Source organism: Mustela nivalis (assembly GCF_964662115.1).
Source record: "Mustela nivalis genome assembly, chromosome: 6".
In the NCBI taxonomy this organism is placed as follows: domain Eukaryota; kingdom Metazoa; phylum Chordata; class Mammalia; order Carnivora; family Mustelidae; genus Mustela; species Mustela nivalis.
The window spans coordinates 107,177,329-107,199,290 of record NC_139025.1 but is presented as its reverse complement, the minus strand read 5'-3'; the positions used below and the strand labels follow the sequence as shown (position 1 = coordinate 107,199,290).

The following is a 21,962-nucleotide window of genomic DNA, read 5'->3' as shown; positions in this document are numbered from 1 at the left end:
TGGACTCAGGAATCTTAGAATGGCAAAAAGGTGTGTACTGGTCAAACCCTACTTTCCCAACAGCTTCCAAAAGGCCAAGGCAATCAGAAGAAGGAGAGGCAGAGAAGTGACAGTCTCCCCTGAGAATCATTGCCTCATCCATAGACATTCCATCGTTTCTGACTTTTCACTAGTATTGCAACAAACACTGCACTGGCCGGCTAGGCCCGCCAGGCTCGCCTTCACAAAGTGCCACAGACTGCATGGCTGACCGCCAGAAATGGACTGTCTTCTAGCTGTGGAAGCCAGTCGTTCCAGTCTGTTGCAAGTGGGTAAGGTTGGTTCCCTCTGAGGGCTGTGAGGGAAGCACATCTGTGCCAGGCCCCTCTCCTTGGCTAGCGATGGCTGTCCCTTCGTGTTCTCTTGCCTGTGGCCATCCATGTCCAAATGACCCCTTTTTATTGGAACACCAGTTATACTGGATTGGGGCCCGCCCTAATAGGTCGTATTGTGGGGTACTTGGGGTTCGGGGTTCAACATCTTTGAGGGGATAGGGAGGTCCAATTCAACTTATAGAAAATGTCACAAAACAACAGGTGGTTCATTGGTTCCTTTATTTATTTAGGAGGTAGCGGGAGAGACAGGGGACAGAGGAAAAATTACCTATAGGGCAAGGGTTGAAGGTTTTGCAGGGGCTGGGCCAGAAAGCAGTAACACTGATTCTATAGTTGAAAAGGAGTAGTGCACACTTGTAAGTACCTGGTGGGAGTCTGGTAATAAAACCTACCTTATGAATAAGTACAGTGGAATACTACTTAGTACATTCATACATGTTTCTACCATCTTCAGATTTTTATATACAGTATATGATCTGTTTTTTATAAATGTACAGCTTGAAAAAAAAGAGATCCTTCTTATAATAGGTACAGCATTAAACACAAAACCAACATGGGCCAGCCACATTCCAACTGAAGACCCAGAGAAAGCAAGGCCAACAGCCCAGCCCCTAGCCCCTGCTCAGCCTGGCAGCCGGATGGTCCCGGCGAAGCGTAACCCAGCACCCTCTGCACCCGTGGGCTCCGCAGGCCATGCCGGCCCTCGGCATCTGCACCGGAAGTGCCCGCTCCCGCCAAGCCCAGCCTGCAGAGGGCAGGTCCTCCCTGAGGGAAAGTGGCAGAGAGGAATGTGTGTGTCAGGGAAGGAAAAGAGGGATGGAAGCAATGTGCTCTCTGACTAAAGGCACTTGTCAGCGGCCGCCTACAGCCGTTCCCTGGGCCTGGGAAGCCAGCGGGTGCTGTTCCGACAGAGCCAACAAGGTCTGAGCGGACCTTGCCTGTCCTCTCACCAGGTTTAAATACAATAAATAAATCTTAGTGGGTGGCTGTTTTGCCCTCCTGGGCTCCTATGAATAGGGCCACCTTTTAGGACCGTTTATGGAGTGACACTCCCTGTCCCCAACCCAGCATATCATTGTCCTCCATGGGGAAGGTGCCAGAAAAAGGAAGCAATTGCTCGCTATGGATCAGAAGGAGAACCCCAAAACGTCCCCTTCCCTGTCTGGAGCACCTTCACTCCAGTGACGTCAGAGTCTCTGTGCACCTCAGATCTTGGTCACATAGTTGTTGGGGAACAGGCCCTGCTTGCCTCGTAGTCGACCTGTCCACCAGCCAGAAGGATCTGCAGGAGACAGAGATGGCGAGAGTGAGGGTGAGCAAGGTAGGTCTGCCTGGGCCAAACACGCCCCGCTCCTGTGGGTGCAGCATGTGGGGAAAGGTGGTTTGGCTCCCTCCATCTGCGTTCTTTGTCCTTTTTATTTATTTTTAAAGATTTTATTTATCTGAGCAAGAGAGCGAGAAGTGGAGGGACAGGGAGAAGCGGACTCTCCACTGAACAGGGGGCCCAACGTGGGGCTCCAACCCAGGACCCCAAGAACGTGACCTGAGCCGAAGGCAGCCACTTAACTGACTGAGCCACCCAGGGGCCTGGCCCTTTATTTTCTCTTAAATGAACGAGTCTGTTGTAAAAAGTAACCCCTCCCCCACAGCAGACACAGACCACTCAGGGTCCTCTTTGAGCAAGAACCTGCTGCTCCCACGTGAGGCTTTGCTAACAGTGTCCCGCTCTCAGCCCTCCAGGACTGCCGGGCCTCTGAGACGAGGCTGATGGCTCCCCTTGGGGTGCAGGCACGCCGAGCCTAGTCGGGGACCAGGATAGGGCCCCCAGTCCTGCCTCCCCACTTTTCTCCACACAGGGCTACTCCCACATCAGACCTTTCCCACTCCTTCCTCCAGCGCGGAATGTTTCTGAAGAACCTGATCTGTAACGCCTCCCACCTTAATCCCAGGCCCTCCACCAGGAGTAGGACGAGATCGGGCGCGTTCAGGGTGGTATGGCCGTAGACTCCATCAGGAGTAGGTATGTGGTCTACATTCTCTCAGACCCTCTTCTGTGACTATAACCACACACACACTCATTTTAAACAGAAACAGGTCACTCTATCTTATTATTCTGCATCTTGCTTTTCAATACTATTTAACAGGTATTGTCTTTCCACGTCCACATCTCATTTTTAAACAGCTGCTTTATACCAAGATTTATAGATCCATTTCCTGATTGATGGACACTTGTTCCCTCTTTTTCCACTACTGATGGAATCAGTGTCCCTACCTATATCTTTATGTCTGTGTGCAAGCAGGTCTACAGGAGAGATTCCTGGCTCAAAGAACATAGACCTTTTATTCTTAGGACAATAAAACATTGTTCTAATAGGTAATACTCTATTACCTATTGGTTCAGTTGGTTAAGTGTCTGACTTTTGATTTTGGCTCAGATCATGATATTTCATTTACCTATTTTCGATCTCTAATTCATCTGGTATTTGCTTTATGTATGAGGTAGAGCCCTAACTTTATTTTCTTTTCAGAATGAAAAGTCATTGTCTCTCCTTTCTCTTGATTTCAAATGCCACATTTATCCTAGATTAAACACCTGTATATACATGGGTCTGTTTCTGGATTCTATTCTGTCCTATTTTCCTGTACTCACACTGCACTGCACCCATTACAGTGACAACTTATAGCATTTTCTGAGAAACTTCTAGGACTCGACGTTTTCCACAAATATGTAATTGTTTTGATTAAACCCCAAATACGTGTTATTTCTAGAAAAATCTGAAATATTTAGAAATGAAAAGAAAGCAATACTCAAAACTCAACACTTAAGGAGACCACCTATGAATACATGAATATATACAAATACTCAGATAGCCATCTGTTTTATATTTTTACAAAAATGAGACGATAGTCCACAGTCTATAACCTTTTTCCTTTTTCCCATGAACAGTTTTTCCATTTCAGTAAGTATACCGCACTACTGCATCATGATCTCATGATCTCTAACAAAAATGTCATCAAAGTTCACTGAAGGGATAGAGCAAAGCTTATTTAGCCAATCTTTGTTACTGGGTAACTGGTCATTTCCACTATTTTTGCCGAACAAAGCTGGTGATAAAAACGGTTTTGTGTTTACTAAGCATTTATTTCAATCTGTATTTGGACTCTGACACCTTCTAGAAAGGATACTAAATGGCTAAAATATTGAAACCTATAGCAAACTAGGTGGCTCAGGGAGGTCAAAATAATGCCCAGAAGCCATTTAGAAGGAGGTCAGTCCAGGCACCTAAATCTCCTGACTGAGCTCCTGTGATGAGGGAATGGCTTAAAAACACCATTCCTGGACCTGTCCTTGGCCACCTCTTCCTGAAGGCAAAACTTAACCAAGGCCACTTCACTCAGGCTGTCCTTGCTCTGCTTGTAACGGATGGCTCCGCACTGTCCTCAGTCCTCCTGAGCCCGTCCTTCAGGGCCCTCCACCAACAGGCTGCGCCCAGCTTCACGTGGTCTCCTGTGACATCCCCAAGGGATCCTGCCACAGTTGAGCGTCGGTTCCTTTTCCTAAAATGACCTGCTCTTTCCAGCCTCTCTGGCTCTCTGTCTCTCCCCTTTCCTCACCACAAATGCCATTTCCTTCACGGTGCTTTTTTAACATCCTAAATCTGCCATTACCTTTTTCTTTTAAAGATGTATTTATTTGCTTTGGAGCAGGGTAGGGGCAAAGGGAGAGGGAGAGAGAAGCCCAAGCAGATTTCCCTCTGTGCAGGGAGTCTGCCACGGGACTCAATCCCACAACCCTGAGATCATGACCTGAGCCAAAATCAACAAATGCCAAGCCCACAGACTACTTTTATAATAGATGTTCCAGGTTGCCTCCCTGGCTTCCATTCCATCTACTTTCCATATGAGGAGGCCATCAAGTTTGGGTGGGATAGTCCTAACTCCCGTTTCCTACAGAAGTCCCTGCCATGCCTAACCTACTACAGGTACAGCCCTTGTCTTGCTACAGAGATTCAGGAATGGGCACACGACCAATTTGGTCTAATCTGAGTGAAACCTAGGGCTTTAGTCCAATGGCTAAGAGAAGTTTCAGAGATAAAGCAGATTCCGGACATAGTTTGATATTGCTGGAATTGATGCAGCCATTTTGCTGCCATGAGGGAAAACAGCCAAGAAGGGAGCAAATACAAAGAAGGCAGAGCTGAAAGAAATATTTAAAGAAAAAAAATTTGGAGCCTTGATCAAACTGAGCCTGAAGCCTAGCCTTTTGCTCCAAGTTTCAGTTAGAATAGTCTATAAATTTCCTTCGTGTTTAAACTAGTTCTTATAGCAATGTGACCAGATGTTCTTCAGGAGGCTGTCCCAGCCAGCCAGCCAACCATGCACTTACCTTCTTTGATAATATCGATAATGTCATTGGCATTGAAGCTGAGTTCATCTGTGTCCTGAGCATCATAGGCATAGAGAGCCTTGCACTGTGGCACCTGAGGCTTAGGCTTGGGCTGGGGCTTAGGTCTGCCCCCAGCTGGGGGAGGCCGACTGCTAGTTTGTCTCCGGACACTGTGGAGAGAGTGCAGGCAGGTAAGAGATGGGAGATAAAGATTTCTCTGAGAATAAAAATACTGCCCCCAACTTTGGAGAAAGAACTCTTGTCAGGGCCCCAGAAGCCTGTAGGTACCTTTCCTCGACAGCAATCCTTCTCAGAATCAACCACCACCCTGCATTCTGTATTAATAATTCTGTTTTTCTTTGTGTTTTTACCATACACACAAGTATTCCTAAACAGTACACATGGTTTTTTGCCTGTTTAACTGGATAAAAGGAATCATGTTTCTTTCTTTTTTTTTTTTTTAGACCGGCAGGGGGAAGGGGGGCGGGGAGGGGCAGAGGGAAAGAAAATCTTAAGCAGGCTCCATGCCCAGTGCAAAACCTGACGCAGAGCTCGATCTCACGACCCTGAGATCATGACCTGAGCCGAAATCACGAGTCCGATGCGTAACGGACTGAGCCACCCCGGCGCCCCTGAAAGGAAACCCATTCTACCACCACTCGCTCTATATTGAACACACTGGCCATGCGTTCTCAGGGCCTCAACCTCTTCCACAGCATAAATATGTCACCATTTACTTTTCCAGTTCCCTGTCAATGGTCATTTGGGATGATTTCAGGTTCTAGTACCGTGAAAAATAACAATAAAAACAAAAGCGCTACTTTGAATACTCCTGCCCTGCTGGTGAGGCTCTGCGGCGGGGGGTGGGGGGTGGGGGGGTAGGGGACAGGGCTGGGTAGGCAAGTACCATGGGCTGTGGGGCAGCATCCGGGCCTCTGCCCTCTGGATGCCGGGAGCACTTTCCCTTCCTCGTGGCCTTCACAAAACCATCTCCGGCACTAGCACCCTCACCTGCGCCTTCTAGCTTTGAACGGAAGGAGGGCACGGACTGCGTGGAGCACTGGGTGTCCTATGCAAACGACGAATCAGGGACACACATCAAAAACTGATCATGGACGGGACGCCTGGGTGGCTCAGTTGGTTAAGCAGCTGCCTTCGGCTCAGGTCATGATCCCAGCGTCCTGGGATGGAGTCCCACATCCGGCTCCTTGCTCGGCAGGGAGCCTGCTTTCTCCCTCTGCCTCTGCCTGCCATTCTGTCTGCCTGTGCTCACTCTCTCTCCCTCTCTCTCTGATAAATAAATACAAATCTTTAAAAAAAATAACTGATAATGGACTGTATGGTGACTAACAAACAAAAATGAAAACGTATTCTTTCTAGGCACTATACCGCCCCAGCTGCCCTTCCTACATTGTCTCAAAGGCAAAGAGCTATATAGCTCGAAATCTTTAATCTGAAACAACTCTTTGTTAAATATGTTCATACAAGGCATTTAGAATAAAAAGTAGCAAATGTTTTCTTTCCCACTTTGCCTGAGGACGAAACCAGGAAAAGCCCACATTCATTTGCTCACAAAACAAACATACATTGATGATTTCTTCTCTGAGAAACTGGGCTGTACTCAACTCAGTGGGGCTGGCTGTTCAGCCTGGCCAGGTGTGTTCTTACCTGTGGCAGGAAGGAGGAGAAGGGAGAGTCTTTCTCCACCACAACCTGAGTTGTGAAGGGGAAAAGCACACCCACTCTGACCTGTGCTCTCAGCAGGCCAGGGCTGCTGCTGTTCGCTGAGGTCCCTCGATAACAGATGCTCACTGGGGGCTGATGAGGTTAGATCATGGGTATCTGGGTGTGTGTGTGTGTGTGGAGGTGTGGTCCTGGCTGCCAGCTGGGTGGGGTAGGACTGCTTCTATCAGGGGTGGGCTTTTAGGGGGCTGCCTAGGGCTCCCTGTGTGGGTGGGGAGCAAACCCCAAGGTTACTCGGGCTCTACTCTTAGGTCAACCACTGTCCCCACCTACCACCAAACACTCTTCTTTCATCATAGAGGAAAGGCATCTTGTAGATCATTAGCATGACATCATTTCCTCCCTAGTCGATTGGAAATCCCCATTCCCTGCTCGAGAAGTGCTTGCTTCTCTGACAGCTGGCCAGGCAAGCAGGCTTTTAATTAAGCAACCTATATATTAAGGATGTGTCAGCATCTGGTTAATAAGAGCCATTAGCCTGGATACCAGAAGTCATCTGATTTCCCAGCAACAAGGAAGAGAGGGTGTGGAGGAAGGGTGTGCATTACAATACCCTGGGAGGGAGGAAAGCTTCCAGGCTGCTAGTTCTAGGATGTAATGTTGAAAGGATGCATGCATTCTTTCTCCCTCTCTCTCTTTCTCCCGCCAAATACTCAGAGATGGAGATCCGACCTCTCTCATGTCCAGGGGGAACTTACCAACATTAGTGCAGTTGATGAGGCGTCTAAGCCCAAGAGTATTGGGAGTTAGGTGTAGTCCCAGAGGAAAAGGGGCCAGTGGAGAGAAAAAGGTGGATGACTGTCTGAAATGTACGACTGTCCTTCCTGCAGCAATCCTGGGCGTCACCCCCTGGCTGCTCTACCCAGAACCTCCTGCTTTGACCAAGCCCTGGCAGTTCCTCCTCCCTCATGTCTTTGCTGCCAGCTGCATCCTTCCTGGGCTCCCTGAATATCCCCCAACTCAGTGTCTATTAGCTCACTACACCCTCCACTAAAAATCCTGAGAGCTTCTCCCTGCCCTTGGGAAATAAACCAAGACCCTGCATGGGGCCCAGAAAATCCACCGCCAAGTGTGGCCCCTGCGGGCTTCCAGCCTCAAGTCCTGCCGTAGGCCACACTGGTATCTTCCTACCTTTCTTTACGAGCCCTGGCTGGGGTCGGGACACCTTATTCACGTACTCCTGGCTTATGTCATCTTTAGGGGACCAATGCTTTCCCTCTAAGATTAGGAACAAAACAGGGATGCCAGCTCTCACCACTTCTGTTCTAAACTGCACTGGAAGCTCCGGCCAGAGCAAGTACTCCAGAAAAATAAAAGGCATTCAGACTGGAAAAGAAGTAAAATTACCTCTCTTCACAGATGAGATGATCTTGCATGTAGGAAAAACCCCAAGGAATGCACTAAAAAACTATTACAACCAATAAACAAGTTAAGCAAGATTAGAGAATACAAGGCTGAGGAAACAATCCCATTTACAAAAGGGTAGTCCTATTCATATGAAATATTCAGCGGAAGCTAATCTATAATGAAAGCAAGTAGATTAGTGGTTCCCTAGGGCTGGGGCTGGGGGTTGGGGGAAGGACATTTCTTTCGGGGATGATGAAAATTCTAAAATTAGATTATGATGGGGTGTCTGGCTGGCTCAGTCAGTAGAGCATTGGACTCCTGATCTTGGGGTCATTCGTGTGAGCCCCATGTTGGGTATAGAGTTTACTTAAAAATTCTTTTTTTAAATTAGATTACAATGATGGTTGTATAGATCTGCACCTAAATACTGCTCAATGGTACTTTAAATGGGTCGATTTAAGAATCTATAAATTATATCTCAAAACTACTTAAAGAAAAAACAACAAAGTAAATCACATAGACCCCTTTTGGCTTGGCGGCTCATTGATACCCAGAGTGACCTCATCCAGTCTGTCCGCCCCGGGGGCGCTGGATGTCCCAGAAGCAGGGCCAGCTGGCGCAGAGATGGAGGAGAGCAGGACTATTTAAACACTTGCGCGAGCACAGCCACTGCACGGTATTTGGTCCCAAGGCATCAGAGGATCCTTCCTAAGGATAAGTCAAAGTAAAACCAACCAAAATAAAAGCTCAGGGGATACTGGGGGTTTAGAGTCACTTGTAGGCCATTGGCAATAGTGGGCTTGGTTGTCCCAGGCCCTGGCCCATGGCCACCGTGCTTCACCAATCTAAAGCCACCTAGTGATTTAGCCGCCTTGCCTAAACAGGGCTCACAGTACCCCACATTTGAGAGCAGGGAGAGTCCAGGCAGCTTTGAGATGAGGTACTGAGTGCTGGGGAGCAGAATGTGGGCTGGGGGGCTGAGTTTGAGGGGGATGGCTGTGGAGGTGGGGGACAGCTTCGCATTTTGCATCAGGGAAGTGTCTGTGTAGACAACCAATCCTGAAGTCACCGTGATCTGGCTCTTCCCCGTTCCAGTGTCCTCTGTGACCAGAGAGGAGCATACAACTGCCCAGTGAGGCAGCCAGTCAGAGCCAAGCCCCTGCAGCCCCATTCTCCCATCTCAGTTTGTTTCCACCCTTCTTGTGCGACTCAGCAAAGGCGGGTCACCTGGGAACCCCTTCCTGCAGCTGTAGGAAGTCAGACCAGCTCGCCTCAGCCGTGGCTGCTCCGGGCAAGACACGGTGCCGGGCATCTTCACAGGTGCTGCTTCAGGGCACCTGCGCACACCTTCCTGGTCCCCGGGGCTGGCCTGCCCCCATGCCCCACCGGGACTGCTCACCCTAACGCTCAGATGCTTTCTAGCACGCTCTCCGCAAACTCCACTGTCAGATGTACGACGGAGCCCAGGACGTCTGTGCCAAAGACGTGACGGCTGCCTCTCCGTTTTACCACAACGTAGAGCCAGAAACGGGTCAGGAGCTACAGCCATTTCCGCTGCTCCGTCTTCGTCTCAGCCTTCAACCCACACAACCCCCTTTGCATCACTAGGTGGCGATCCTGTGTAATCAATAATGAGGAAAGAGAAGGACTACCAGCTGCCAGGACTTGATTAATGAGGCCTTCCAGGGGCCCCGAAGGCCTCCACGTGCAGCCCCGGGTCGGGTGGTCAATACCACGAGGAAGGGATGCGGGCCCGCTCACCCAGTGAGCTGGAACGGACTCCGTCTGGCCCAGGGGAGGAGGACGCTACGCATGGCCAATTCTGCAAGTCAGCTCTTAAACACAGCCATTGTCACAGACAAGAGCGAACACAATGACAATTTTGAATAAATTACAAGCAAGGCAATAAATACTCAAAACTCAACCCTTCCTAATTATCCTCCCACATTTTACCTCTGTCTACGTGCTTGATGTTATCAATGTCTGGCTGCTGGAGGATGGCGGGACACTAGTCTCGATGGTGTGTGGCTACACATCTCTTCCCAACTCTGACCTTTTTTTATTTTTTATTATTTTTTTTAAGATTTTATTTATTTATTTGACAGAGAAGCAGGCTCCCTGCTGAGCAGAGAGCCCGATGCGGGGCTCGATCCAAGGACCCTGAGATCATGACCTGAGCCAAAGGCAGAGGCTTTAACCCACTGAGCCACTCAGGTGCCCCAACTCTGGCCCTTTTATCTCCAGAAAGCCACACCAGCACGCTGCTGTCCCCACTCGGTCGTGGTGGCCCGTTCACTGGTCTACACGCATCTTGCCTGAACTGGTTTCGTTAACACACAGGTAGGAGTTAGATTGTTCTGGTACCTCTGGTGTCTTAGGACACGGGCCCTCCTAATAAGCTTTATGTGACTGAAGACTGTTACAAAAGCAATTCTTTCATGGGGATCCTGGGGGTTGGGGCAAGAATTCCAGAACCTCCCTAAGTTATTTTGCACTCTATACATATTAATGCTGAGTTCTGAAACTCCCCATCACCATCACCGAGCCCATTCAGTTTCCTTCTGGGTAACTTCGGTGCAATGTAATCGGGTTTCCCTGCGGCGACTTGACCCATCCTTACCATGTGGGCATATCTCTTCCCCATGAGGAAAACAGGCACACAGGGAAGGTGAACTACAGCAACTTGTTTTCGCAGCACGTCGTTCTTCGGAGGAGGGCACCAGACCTCGGGTGCAGTCCATCCTAAACCACCCCACAAGGTTTCCAGAGTCCTCAAGCGCCTCCCATCCAAGTTGCTGTGCACGCACCGCACCACGGGACAAGCCCCTTGTTCCTGACTGGGGAAGACCGGTGAGGGGGGCCTCTGCCCGGAGACCTCAGGCTGCCGACCCACAGCTGAACCCTTATGGACAGCTGCCCAGTCTCACAAGAGAGCAAAGCCCCAGATGACGTCAGTGAGGACAAGGCTATCTGCAATTGAGTGTTTGTGCCTTTGCTCTCCTCTGGTAAGGCCTGTCACTGCCCGTAGGACGCGAGCTGTCACCGGGAAAGGAGCAAAGGATGTTTAACAAGAACGCCTCCCCAACTCTGGCCCAAAGCCTGCAATGCCTGAGGCTTCCACCCGCATGGAGTCCAGAGATCTGAGTTCCTAAGAGTAAAGCCGCCTTTCAGTCCTGGTAGAACAGGAGTATTTACCGGTAAGACCATAGCACCTGGACAACAGTAATAAAGCCAACACACATCAACTTTCAAGGTGTGCAACACGTGTCGTTTGCAAAGCCCTTACTTCGTCTTCAAGACACCCTGAGGAGTGGGCTTTAACTGAGATTATTATCCTTACGACACAGGTGAGGACCCCAAGGTGTGAAAAGACGCCATGACAAACAGGAAGGGACACAGCTAGTGATGAGGGAAGCGACTGGTGTGTCCAACGTGTGGCCCAGAGCAGGCATGGGGCTCCGTGAATATCTGATGCCTGAATCCGTGAAGGACAAACACTTGAAATCAGGGACCGACACCCAGTCCGTCCCTGCAGCTGTGACTCCTGTGCTCTCTGCACACCATCAGGCCACCTTCTATGGGCATCTCCGCTGCTCCCACACCTCTGGGGCAGCTGGGTGTACCTAGCTGATCCCAGGGTGAGCTGAGATTAAGCTTTCTAGTATCACCCCTTTGTTCTGCAGATGTGAGATTTATGTCTTGAAATTCCAAGAAGGAAAATAATGGCATTTTATTTCATTGGCTCTTTTAAATATACTCGGTTCCAAAAGGTTGAATCTATAAACATTACTGGAAATGTGGGAATGAATGCCAGGAATTCCTAAGCCTCATGTCTGCCGGGGCCAGGATACGGCTGCTGCTCCTGTAGATTGTGGGTTGAGAAATATTGCTATTGGACACTTGTTGGAAATTTTAAGCCCCTTGAAAATATGACCCCATTAGGAGAATCTTGTCAAGAGACACACAGGCAGCATTTGAATTTTTCTATCGGTCCCTCCTCTTTGTGGCATGGCCAGAAGCCCCAGCTCTGAGCACTTTCAATATTTTTCGGCTTCTCTGGGGTATCTCGAAATTTCGTGAAGTTGCCCTCTCATGAAATGGCCCACGGGATTAAAGAGGCCAACCAAAAAGACAGTGTTCCTGGGAAGTCAGGGCAAAGGGTGATGAGTGAATTGTTTGCATGACTCTTGCTTAACCTGTTGTCTTTCCTGAGGGTCAGGAAAGATCTAGAACCTGCACCAGACATTTCAAAAGGTATGCTGAGAGACTGCAGGATACCTCCTCTCTCTGTCTCCTCAGCCAGTGACAATGAGGATGCCACCAAGAATAGCTCCCGTGTCACAAACACGGCAAGGCAAGGGGAAAGAACCCAGTTAGGATGGTGATTTAGTGAAGGCTTTGTGCTCCCTCCAGAAAACCTGGCTGAACCTAAAATAAACTGACCGAGACTTTCCGGAATTAACTCGAGGTGCTAATTACACCATTTGATTTTATCCACATTACATGATCCAAAAGAAATGATTGCTTATGCTAAATGCATCCATACAGAAAAGTGCACCGGGGGCGGGAGAGGGAAAAGGAAGATAAGCCCAAGAGTGTGAACACCCAAGCAGAGAAAGACCACCATTATCTGGTTTTTAATGAATTGGCACGTTCAAGGTCACTGCTTGGAGCTGTGATGTATACAGCAGCGTTCGTGTTTGTGGAAAGATTTGGGATCCCAGAGTCTGCTGCTTGCTCCAACAGGCTGCTGTGAAATGAACGCAACTCGTGTTTTCTTGGCAAAGAGCAGCTGTTAAAGGCAGCCGACCCCACGACTCCCAAAATGCCTCGGGCATGTGTCTCACGCCCGTATAAGGTCTCTGATCACATTAGAAATTATTTTAATTTTCCCTTCATGTGTTTTAGAAACGAAATCCGAAGAAGCAGCTCAGCCCTTTGACCGGCATGTGATTTTTCAAGGAATGTTGGCATCACGGCAGATCTCAGGGTGCAAAGGAGAGGCTGGCTGGGATTCTTGTAGCTACCGGGGCGGAGTGCGCCGGGCAAGAGGACACGTACCACAGGAGGCCAGGAACAGCCTCCTTCCTGATAGACGGGTGCAAAGGTGCCCTCCCCTCCAGCCTCACGGCCATTGCCAAGCCAATGTCACATACGCCTGATATGCCATCACGTATGCTGAGACCCAGAGGTGGCAAAGGGCGTGACGAGACTTAAATGGGGAGCCAGGCAGCCGAGGGCTGGAAGGGAGCAGCCTCAGTTAAGACACAGTGTTCCTAAATTGCCTGCTTTTGGCTGACAGATGCTCCCAGTTGGCTGGTGTGCAAGTCTGTAACTTGCAAAGCAGGGCTGGAAAGATGGTCTTGCTTGCCAAAGCGAAAGCAAGTAGGAAGCTAACAGACAGAGCTAAGAGATTTGGTGCATTTTGTTGATGGATTTTCATCCCCTGCCTACGTGGGGACATCAACCCTGGCCCAGGAAGGGCTGCTGGACTATTTTCACATGTCCATCCTTCCGGAGAGCATAGGTCTGGGTTATGGACTAAAAATCCTAGCACCTCGACAGCACCCTTTGAATTCACTTGTACACAGCATCATTCCTGGCTTTATCAATGAGACAACAGATGCCTTCAGATGAGCGGTTTTCAAAATGTGGTCCCTGGATCAGCAGCAACAGCATCTGAGAACTTGGTAGAAATGGGAATTCTTGGGTACCATTCCGGACCTGCTAAACCAGACACTCTGGAAGTGGGCCAGGAAATTCTCCAGGTGATTCTGCGTACCTTAGAGTCGGAGAACTACTGCTTTCGACCACGCCCCAGTCAGGTAGGCCGTGATCCCTGGAGCCAGTGGGGAGCAGCTTGTCTACACAAGCGTGGCGGTAAGTGGGGAGAGACCCAGCGAAGGGCTACAGCCCCTCTACAGATAGCCATGAGTAAAAACTGAGTTGCTTTCGTATCTGGAGCCCAAATGAGGTGAGACTAGCCGGCGGGAAAGGAACCCCAGGAGAGTGTGGTTACTTTCATAAGAGCTTCGTGGTCTTTTCGAAGGAAGCTGACAAGGCAGGAAAAACATCCTGTAACGGGGCCTAGGAGGGGATGGGAGGAGCTGTTGTTTCTCTCCCGGCACAGCTCTATGTCATACGCATGTCTCCTGACCAGACACGAAACCTCATCATCCTAAAGACAAGGAGAGAATGGAAAATGGAGGCGGGCCCCAGGGCGGGGAAGAGGGGCCTGGAGCAGGCCCATTCTGGGGTTTAGCGGGGAAAACTACTCTGCCACTGAGGATCATGGGGGGTGGGATGAAACCTTCCAAGTCACAAGTTCAACCACCATGAGGTAACGGTTGTTATCACCGTCACCGCCATCACCATCGTCAAGCCACGGCTGACCGAGCAGCCCCTTACACGTCCAGTACACTGCCAGGCATTTTATGAACGTTCTTTCTGGTCCTCCCAACAACCTGCTGGCCTGGTGGTAGCACACCAGGGCCTGGATGAGGAAGACGGAGCTCACAGAGCGGACGCAGCAGGTCCAGTGCTGGAGGGGTTAACAGGGATTGAGCTAAGATGCTCGCCCTGATCTGGTGTCTGACAACATCACTCTACAGTATTTCTGCCTGGTTATTTCCATCTACCCTGTGCCTGAACACTTCCAGGGACAAGGCACTCCTTACAGCCCAGGCAGTTCACCTTTGGGCTTCTAGAATGCTCCTTTGTTCACTGATGTCAAAATCAACCTCTTGGCAGAGTTCACTGACTTGTCTTAAAGTTGGCCTGTCTTATGCCCAGTGACTCCGCAGGACGTGTCTAATCCCCTTTCCACACCAAGGACTCCTTGGGAGATCAATATAGAGCTCCAGAAGTCTTTCCTTACTCCAGCTAAAAACCCTGGGTTTCTTTTTACCAGTCTTCACTTTCAGTTCTAGAAAGGCAGACAGGCTCTCATTTTGAGGCCCTGAAGATCTGTATGCATAAGAACATCCATACCTTAAAGAAGGCTGGGATGTCATCCTTCAGTTTCTAAGGGCGCCCTGAGCTGCAGGGCTTATGCCACTGCCTGCACGGAGATCAAAACCCCATCATTCCTCAGCCCCGCCAGACAACAAGACAGGTCACAGAGTCTCAGGGCTGAAGGGGACCCTCTTCTGAGGTTCACAGTAAGCCGTCTCCAGAGAAGAAACTATGTCTATCAACCTGGCTGTACTTCCAGAAATATCTACCACAAGCCCCATGGCCTTGGCCTTGGCTCCTGGATTAAAACAGGCAGGTGGAAAACAACCGTAGAAGCATTCAGAGACTGCCCAAAGAAATCCCCGGACCTTGTTGTGATCAAGGGAGAGAGAGGTTGCCAGAGTCGTCTAGGGGAGGTGGGACGCTTACCCGGCAGCACCCTGGTCTGGGACCTTCAGGAAATCCAAGCTCTCCGGCGTCTGAGACACTCGGTCTGAGCCGGTGGACTGCTGTCGTGGCAAGGGTGGTCGGGCCATGGAGGTGTAGAGACTTTTCTGATTTAACCTCTGGTTGCCAGCAGCATGGGGATGTGGCAGAAACTGGTTTTTGAGGACTCCATTCTGATGGTAACCTAAAGACAGGAGAAGGAGAGAAAACAACGCGTCCATTTCTGATCTTCTGCGAAAAGGCTCTCCAAATTCCTTCCATCTCTTAGCCAAGAGCAAGCTACTTAGCTTCTCTTGCCCTCTGTTTTCCCATCTGAAAATACAGAGGGCATGACTACCAATAAATCGTGAGGAATCGAGCTAATACATCGTAAGGTGCCGAGCCAGTGGCTGGAACACAGCAGACACTCACACATGCTTGTTGAACCTGACATTAGAACAACCAGATGTTCAGGGTGTCAAAGCCCCCATGCAAGGAAAGGTAAGCTTGCCACGTGTCGGCAGGCACATTCGTTGATCTAAGAATTATGACGTTAGGATTTAAGAGAGTTGGCAGGCAGCTCTTTAAACAGCTGGACATCCATTTTCAAGGGGTCAGCCTTAGGTGTCCTCTGCAGGAGCCGCCTATGGGAGGTAGAGGGAGCACTCCACACAGGCAGGGGAAATGTGGCCGCTGGTTGCATCAGTACAGACAGGGCAAGCTCTCTTAGCCAGACACCTGTTCCTAGTCAAGCTCACATGATCTGGTAAGTAACGGAATATGGTGATGGGCTCCAAGCCACAGGCCCAGGCTGAAAGGGGCATCATCATGTCATTGTGTATATGGACTCTGCTCTCTTATCTCCTCTCCCACTGACAGATCTGGGCAAGAATGAAGGAGAACAAGACTCCCCAAGGCACATTTTGGTGAACCGACCACAAAACCTCTTCCAAATGAATTTAAGAACTCTTTGGTACAGACGGGATGGCCCTAGTTTATAAGAAACACTAGCCAGTCAAGTTTGGCTCTGCCTCCATTGGCTCTGTTGACCTTGAGCAAGATCTGTGACCTGTCAGTATGTCAGTTTCTTCCTTAAGGACACAAGGAGCCTGGTGAGCCCCTACTTGCTGCCAAGGTTGTCAAGGAGAGGGGCGTGCTCTAATGGCTGTGATACTCCAAGTGAGAGGTCCACGGATGGACCACTTGCCCTCAATAAGTTCAGAAATTAAGCACTCAGAAACATTCACAGCAGTTTCACAGATATTTCATGTCATTTGAATCCAATAAGAAATTTGGGCTTCTATTTGACTGTTTTTAAAATTCTATTCTTCGAGTAGTTTTTATTTTATCTTACAAAAGTATGTTTTGCAATGGGTTGAGAAAGAAAGAAATAAGAAAAGAAAGAGAAAAAAAAAACCCAACTGACCTTGTTCCTTCACCACAGATAGTGTGAGAAAAGGCTGATAAAAGGGATTCAGGTCCAACTGCTTCATTTTACTGATGGAGAAATGGTCATGTAGAGAGGTTGGGAGCCAAGCTCAAGGTCAGGTATTTGGTCTAAGGCAACTTTGGCCAACCTAGCTGAGGCAAATGAGCTTTCCAGGTCTTCTGGCTAGGATCTTGCCCAGGGGAGGAGAGCTAGCACATAAGTAGTAACATAATCCTACACTGGTTCTCTTATGTTCTTTTGTGCTTGGATTTTCTTCAAGGGTGAAGGCAGAGGGGAAGAGAGAGATCCGGGAGAGATCCGGGCCAGACAGCATGGGGACTCCAGAAAAGATGAGAACTACTTTCTTACTGCGAGGCACGGGTGTTCGTGTTTTAGCACACAACAGGGAGACTACGGAGCAAGAAACAAAAGAAATGCTTTTTGCCGCTTCCTCTGGACACGGCTACAAATGGGATTCCCTTGTGTGAGATGATTTGAGTTATGTGAGTGTGGTCCTAAGATGACCCCTTCAGACCTAGACACCTAAGCTTATGAATACCAAATATTCTGGGGACAGTTCTCGATTGACTGAATTTGGTGAGTGATAGAAAAACATCTTGGAAATTTTGAGAGTGCTCGGGAAGCACTAAATGGGTTTTTATAGGCAAGAAATCTTGCATTTACTCAGGTCTGGATGTTATTGACCTGCACGCAGTAGTTTTATCATAAAAAATGAGAAACAGGAAACATAAGACCTAAAAAATGTTTTGTGTCCATTTTGTAATCCTTTTAGATACTACTTCCGTGTTTAGACCACTTGTCCTAGAACCGATCTGACCAAAAATAAAAATCTTCTGCTTAATTCATAAGGTACCAACTATTTACAAAATATCCTTGTGATCCTCGGCTGGAACTCAGTAGTGGTGTCGCGGTCACAGCTGACGGGCTCCCAGGCCCAGAAAAGCCACATCCTATGACTGAAAAGCTGACAACATTCTGCTTGCCACGGACAAGGAACTCCTTTTTCTCTTACTGATGTAAGAAGCCTTTCCTCAGGGAGTAATGCTGCTCGGTAATGAAATCCAGATCGTTGACTCCAGCCTCTCGAGCTCATACTTCTCCTGCATGTCGGGGTCACAAGCAGGGCCATTGTGTTGGTACTGAAAGGGCTCACGGCCTGCTGATACGTGCGCACTTCCTTGCTTCTGGGTTTCGTTCCCAAATACGTTGTGAAAGTTAGGGGTTCCCGATTAGCGCGCCTGTTCTACCGCGCACAGACGGCTTACCTGGAGGGGGAGGAGCAGCTCTCATTGGGTAGTTGGCATTGTGCATCCCACCGGAGTAACTTCTGTTTTGAGTGGTGTTCCTTCTGGTGGGACCTGAAATAAACAAAATCAGCGCCGCCGGTTGGTTTTATGGCTTCTGCTAGTGGTTTGCTTATGGGAACCTCCAGCGAAGTGTGGAATCCGGGCTCTGGCCGGATCTGCAGGAGGTGGGAGTGGAGAGACTGTCTTGGGAGCTCTTGGGCTGGAGGGGCCGGAAGGTATGTCCACGGAACTATGGTTTTGAAATGTTAGAGACCATGCCTTTACAAACAACCTTGTAACAGTGTTTCTAACTTTGTAGGCTTTCAAAAGAGAAAGAGGAGGGGGAGGGGGCGCCTGGATGGCTCAGTTGGTTGGACGACTGCCTTCAGCTAGGGTCAGGATCCCGGAGTGTCAGCATCGAGTCCCGCCTCCGGCTCCCTGCTGAGTGGGGAGTCTGCTTCTCCCTTTGGCCCTCCCTCCTCTCATGCATGCTCTCTCTCTCTCAAACAAATAAAAATCTTAAAAGAGAAAAAGAGGGGTCATTTTCAGGTTCACACTCATATTCCGAACACGGCACAGAGGCTGAACGCGTGAGTGCTGCGGGTCACGGGTCCCAGCCCTTTTCAGGGCTCACTCCACCTCTGCTTGGGTCAAGAGCCTTTCCTGCAAGATCTCGAGTCTAGTCTTCCAATGACACAGACACCACGAAGGGTGGAAGCACACTCATGCCCTCGACGCAGACATGAGGAGCTAGAAAACAAGTTGCAGCTACATGGAGGCATGGGGGCAGGAGTGGGGCAGAGGACATCTGTGCCGGGACATGTGTATTGCAAAGGAAACCAATAAATAAGGTCTCAGGAAGGATACAAAGGAAGGTAGGATTAATCCAGCTGGAGGAGGGGTGCAGAGGGAATTCCTTGTAGAGAGAAGGGCCGAGGAAACAAGAAGAGCAGGAACTGACCAGGCATCAACACTGAAGGAAGGAACTGGGTGTCAGGTCCGGGGCCAGGGGGCAGGAGGAGGGTCGCGTGGTGGTCTGGCCTGCAGATGTGTGCACCCACCGTGAGCACTGGGTGAAAAGCGAGCCTGGTGCCAAGCAGGGGGAGGGAAGCCGAGGTGGGGGGTGCCCGGGGACACTTACGGGAGTTCTTGGGCAGCCCCGGTCCGATGCTGACCTGCAGCACTTTGTTACTGGGCTTGAGGATGGCCAGGTCACCGAAGCCTTGGTGGAACTGCACTTGCCGGGAGCCCCCTGCACTCCAGGGACCCCAGTTCTCCTTTTTCAACTTGAGTTCAAGCCTGCGACAAAGGACATTTGTGGGTAACGGGCAGGAACACAACAGTGAGAAAAATGGCACTCGCGGACCCCAGCGTGGACTTCTGCTGCCGGGCAAGCGTCTGGTAGAACGAGGCCAGCGCGGATGACGGCAGCCCACCTGGGGCTGTCAGAGGGAGACAACATTCCCGACCCCAGAGGCAGGAGAATGCAGGGCCCGGCGCCTGTGAGAAACCGGCTGGTGAGCGAGGCAGCCCATTACAGGTACCAGCGTCACTCCAGGTGAACTCAGGTGCGCCTGCCCAGGGGACAGTCGGAAAGGGGGCGCTTTCCAGGCCACACCTCCTACGATGTGTCGCTGTACCTCTGCAATTTCCCTCAGTCCTGCTGGGGGAGAACTGAGAGATGCCAGACACAAGAAAGCCCACATCTTCCTGGCACAGCAAGGGGTCAGTATTTAATTAAATTCCCTTCGCTAGCAACCAAAATAAATCCAAATTGAAGGGAAGTGTACTCACAACTCCAAAACTACCCCGTTTTTATTTTTTCACACTGCCTATATGCCTGCATGACACAACCCCACAGTCTGCTCTTTTCACTTGTATTTTCTTATGCCATATGACAGGAAAATCCTCATTTTAAGTAGCTGTCCATATCACTTCCCAGAAACGCAGACCCATGGGGACTGTCTTCGGCAGACTCCCAGGACTGGCTGGGGAAGTGGAGGCACAGCAGCCGGTCAGAGCCTGCTCCACCCCCACACGCCTCCCCTCCTCTCAGCCTGGACCCCGGTGGGGAAACCAAGCTTTACTCAGAAGTTTGGGCCCCAGGTCCCCACTTACGTATTGCTAAATTTCAGAGGTAGTTGCTTCTGGGTTTTTTCCTCGTAACGCTTTGCTAAGAGGCTCAAGAATTCAGTTTTGAAGACGGACTCAAGCAAACTGTCATACTCTTGCTCATGAAGAATGAAAATGTCATCCTGCATAGTACTGAGAAGACATTGGAAAGACTTAATCAGAGTTGTGCTTCTGTTTACTCCCTTTTTTAAACGCCCTGTAAGATAGCACTAGGTTTTTATAGTCTTGCCATAAGTGAAATCTCTAAAACAAAACACAATAATGAATTACATAATTGCTGAAATCTGCTTCCGAAGTAAGTTCATAACCCATCAAACGCATAATCAAAATAAATCTCTCACATGATTTTAAGAGCGGTAATTTAAGGACATCTTAGTCTGTATTAAAAAAAAAAAAAAGAATCCACGTTCAGATTCAACTTCTGTGTTCTTAAGATCGTAAAAATCCAAACTTACAAACTGTATGTGGCTGAAAATGGACAGTCCCACAGATGTGCCCAGTTAGTAGAGTTTACAATATGGTTGTAGCTATGATACTAAATCCTAACTTGAAGCATTGTAGCTCAGTTATCAACAGGGAAACCGGTGTCCCAGGCTTTGCAGGCACTTACTGGGAAGTCTTTGGGTGTTTGGGCTCTGTGTAAATGGTGTTCCATCAGCTGCCGAACGCACAAACACTGAACTGCAGAGATGGGCAAGGCATGTGGCCCAACGGCAAGCAAGCCGCTGGGGGAACTGCATGTGTGGATAGGGTGGGCCTGGGGGGGGCACACTCGGGCCGGGAGGGAGGACCCGTAAGGAGCTGCAGGAGGAATGGAAGAGGCTCAGGCAAACCCAGTCCCAGGGAAAATGCTTTGTGGTAGAGGTGGCTGATTAGACACCGTGTAAAGGCCCACCTAGACTTTGCGGATATGACAACACACATATAATTGAGACTTCTAATTCCCTGGCTATTAGATGTATAACTCAGTTGAAGGAGGCCACCAGCCCCTAAGGTTTCATAATACACGTGCTTACAATGACCTCCGAGTACCACCGTCAAATATCCAAGATAACCTTCTGAGAAACATTTCATTAGGGATGGTGTTTTTCCAGGTATGAAAAACAAAGTAAACCTGCTTCAATGAGCTGGCCTCAGTAACATTTTAATTCCCCCAAGTGCAGGAAATGCCAACATGTTTTTTTTTTCTTTTTAATAACCAAGGCGGGACTGTATCACACAGGAGCTGTGCCTGCTCATGGGGCCCCTGGTACCAGGGCACCAGTAGATGACCGTGCTGTCACAAAGGCAGACAGGAAGGCAAGTATGGTGGACAAGGATGCGGAGAAGCTTGGAGACAAAGGATTCTTCTTCCACGTAGACTCTGATCCATTCAAACTGTAACTCCTGTGGTCTCTCTGTTTAGTCCCATGAATATGCCAAGGCTGGGGTGGACCAGGGAGGTCTTCTTTGGGCAGACAGAGGCAACTGTGTTTTTATCTCTTGTTACTCAACAGCAGGTGCAAACGCAATTCAGGGCCAACGTGACTGTGTTACAGCAACTGGGAGCCAGGCATCTACACTTTCCTTTCCCAGGTACGGCCAGGAAGTTGTACAAGTCACTTCTGCTCCCACCCCATTGGCCAGCACTATGTCACATGGTTGCCCCAGCTCATAAGGAAGCCTGGGAAATGCAGTCTTCAGGTCAGCTGTCTGCTCCTCCCATGGAAAGACAAGGTCTTGCAGGACAGCTCACCATCTCGACTATACCTCCTTGTTCATAAACTTTTCCCAACTAGGAAATGGAGTCTTTATTCTTAAAAGTCTGGGAGAATGCACCTCAGAGGGTGTAGCCACCGTTCCCTTACCGCTAGGTGAAAACT

General features: G+C 49.4%; 1 protein-coding gene across 4 annotated transcripts in view; it reads right to left on the bottom strand.

Annotated features, from left to right (window-relative positions):
- Positions 1-574: 574 nt before the first annotated feature.
- Positions 575-21,962, bottom strand: part of MYO1E (myosin IE) — a 196,502-nt gene continuing 175,114 nt past the window's right edge. For all 4 annotated transcript variants that reach the window (XM_082733712.1, XM_082733713.1, XM_082733714.1 and 1 more), the window contains 6 exons: positions 20,086-20,232; positions 19,109-19,266; positions 17,947-18,039; positions 15,235-15,436; positions 4,762-4,931; positions 575-1,656 (listed from right to left, as the gene is read on the bottom strand). In XM_082733712.1, coding sequence (XP_082589838.1) covers positions 1,580-1,656; positions 4,762-4,931; positions 15,235-15,436; positions 17,947-18,039; positions 19,109-19,266; positions 20,086-20,232 — 847 coding nt within the window. In that variant the 3' untranslated portion in view covers positions 575-1,579. The remainder of the gene's footprint in view (positions 1,657-4,761; positions 4,932-15,234; positions 15,437-17,946; positions 18,040-19,108; positions 19,267-20,085; positions 20,233-21,962) is intronic.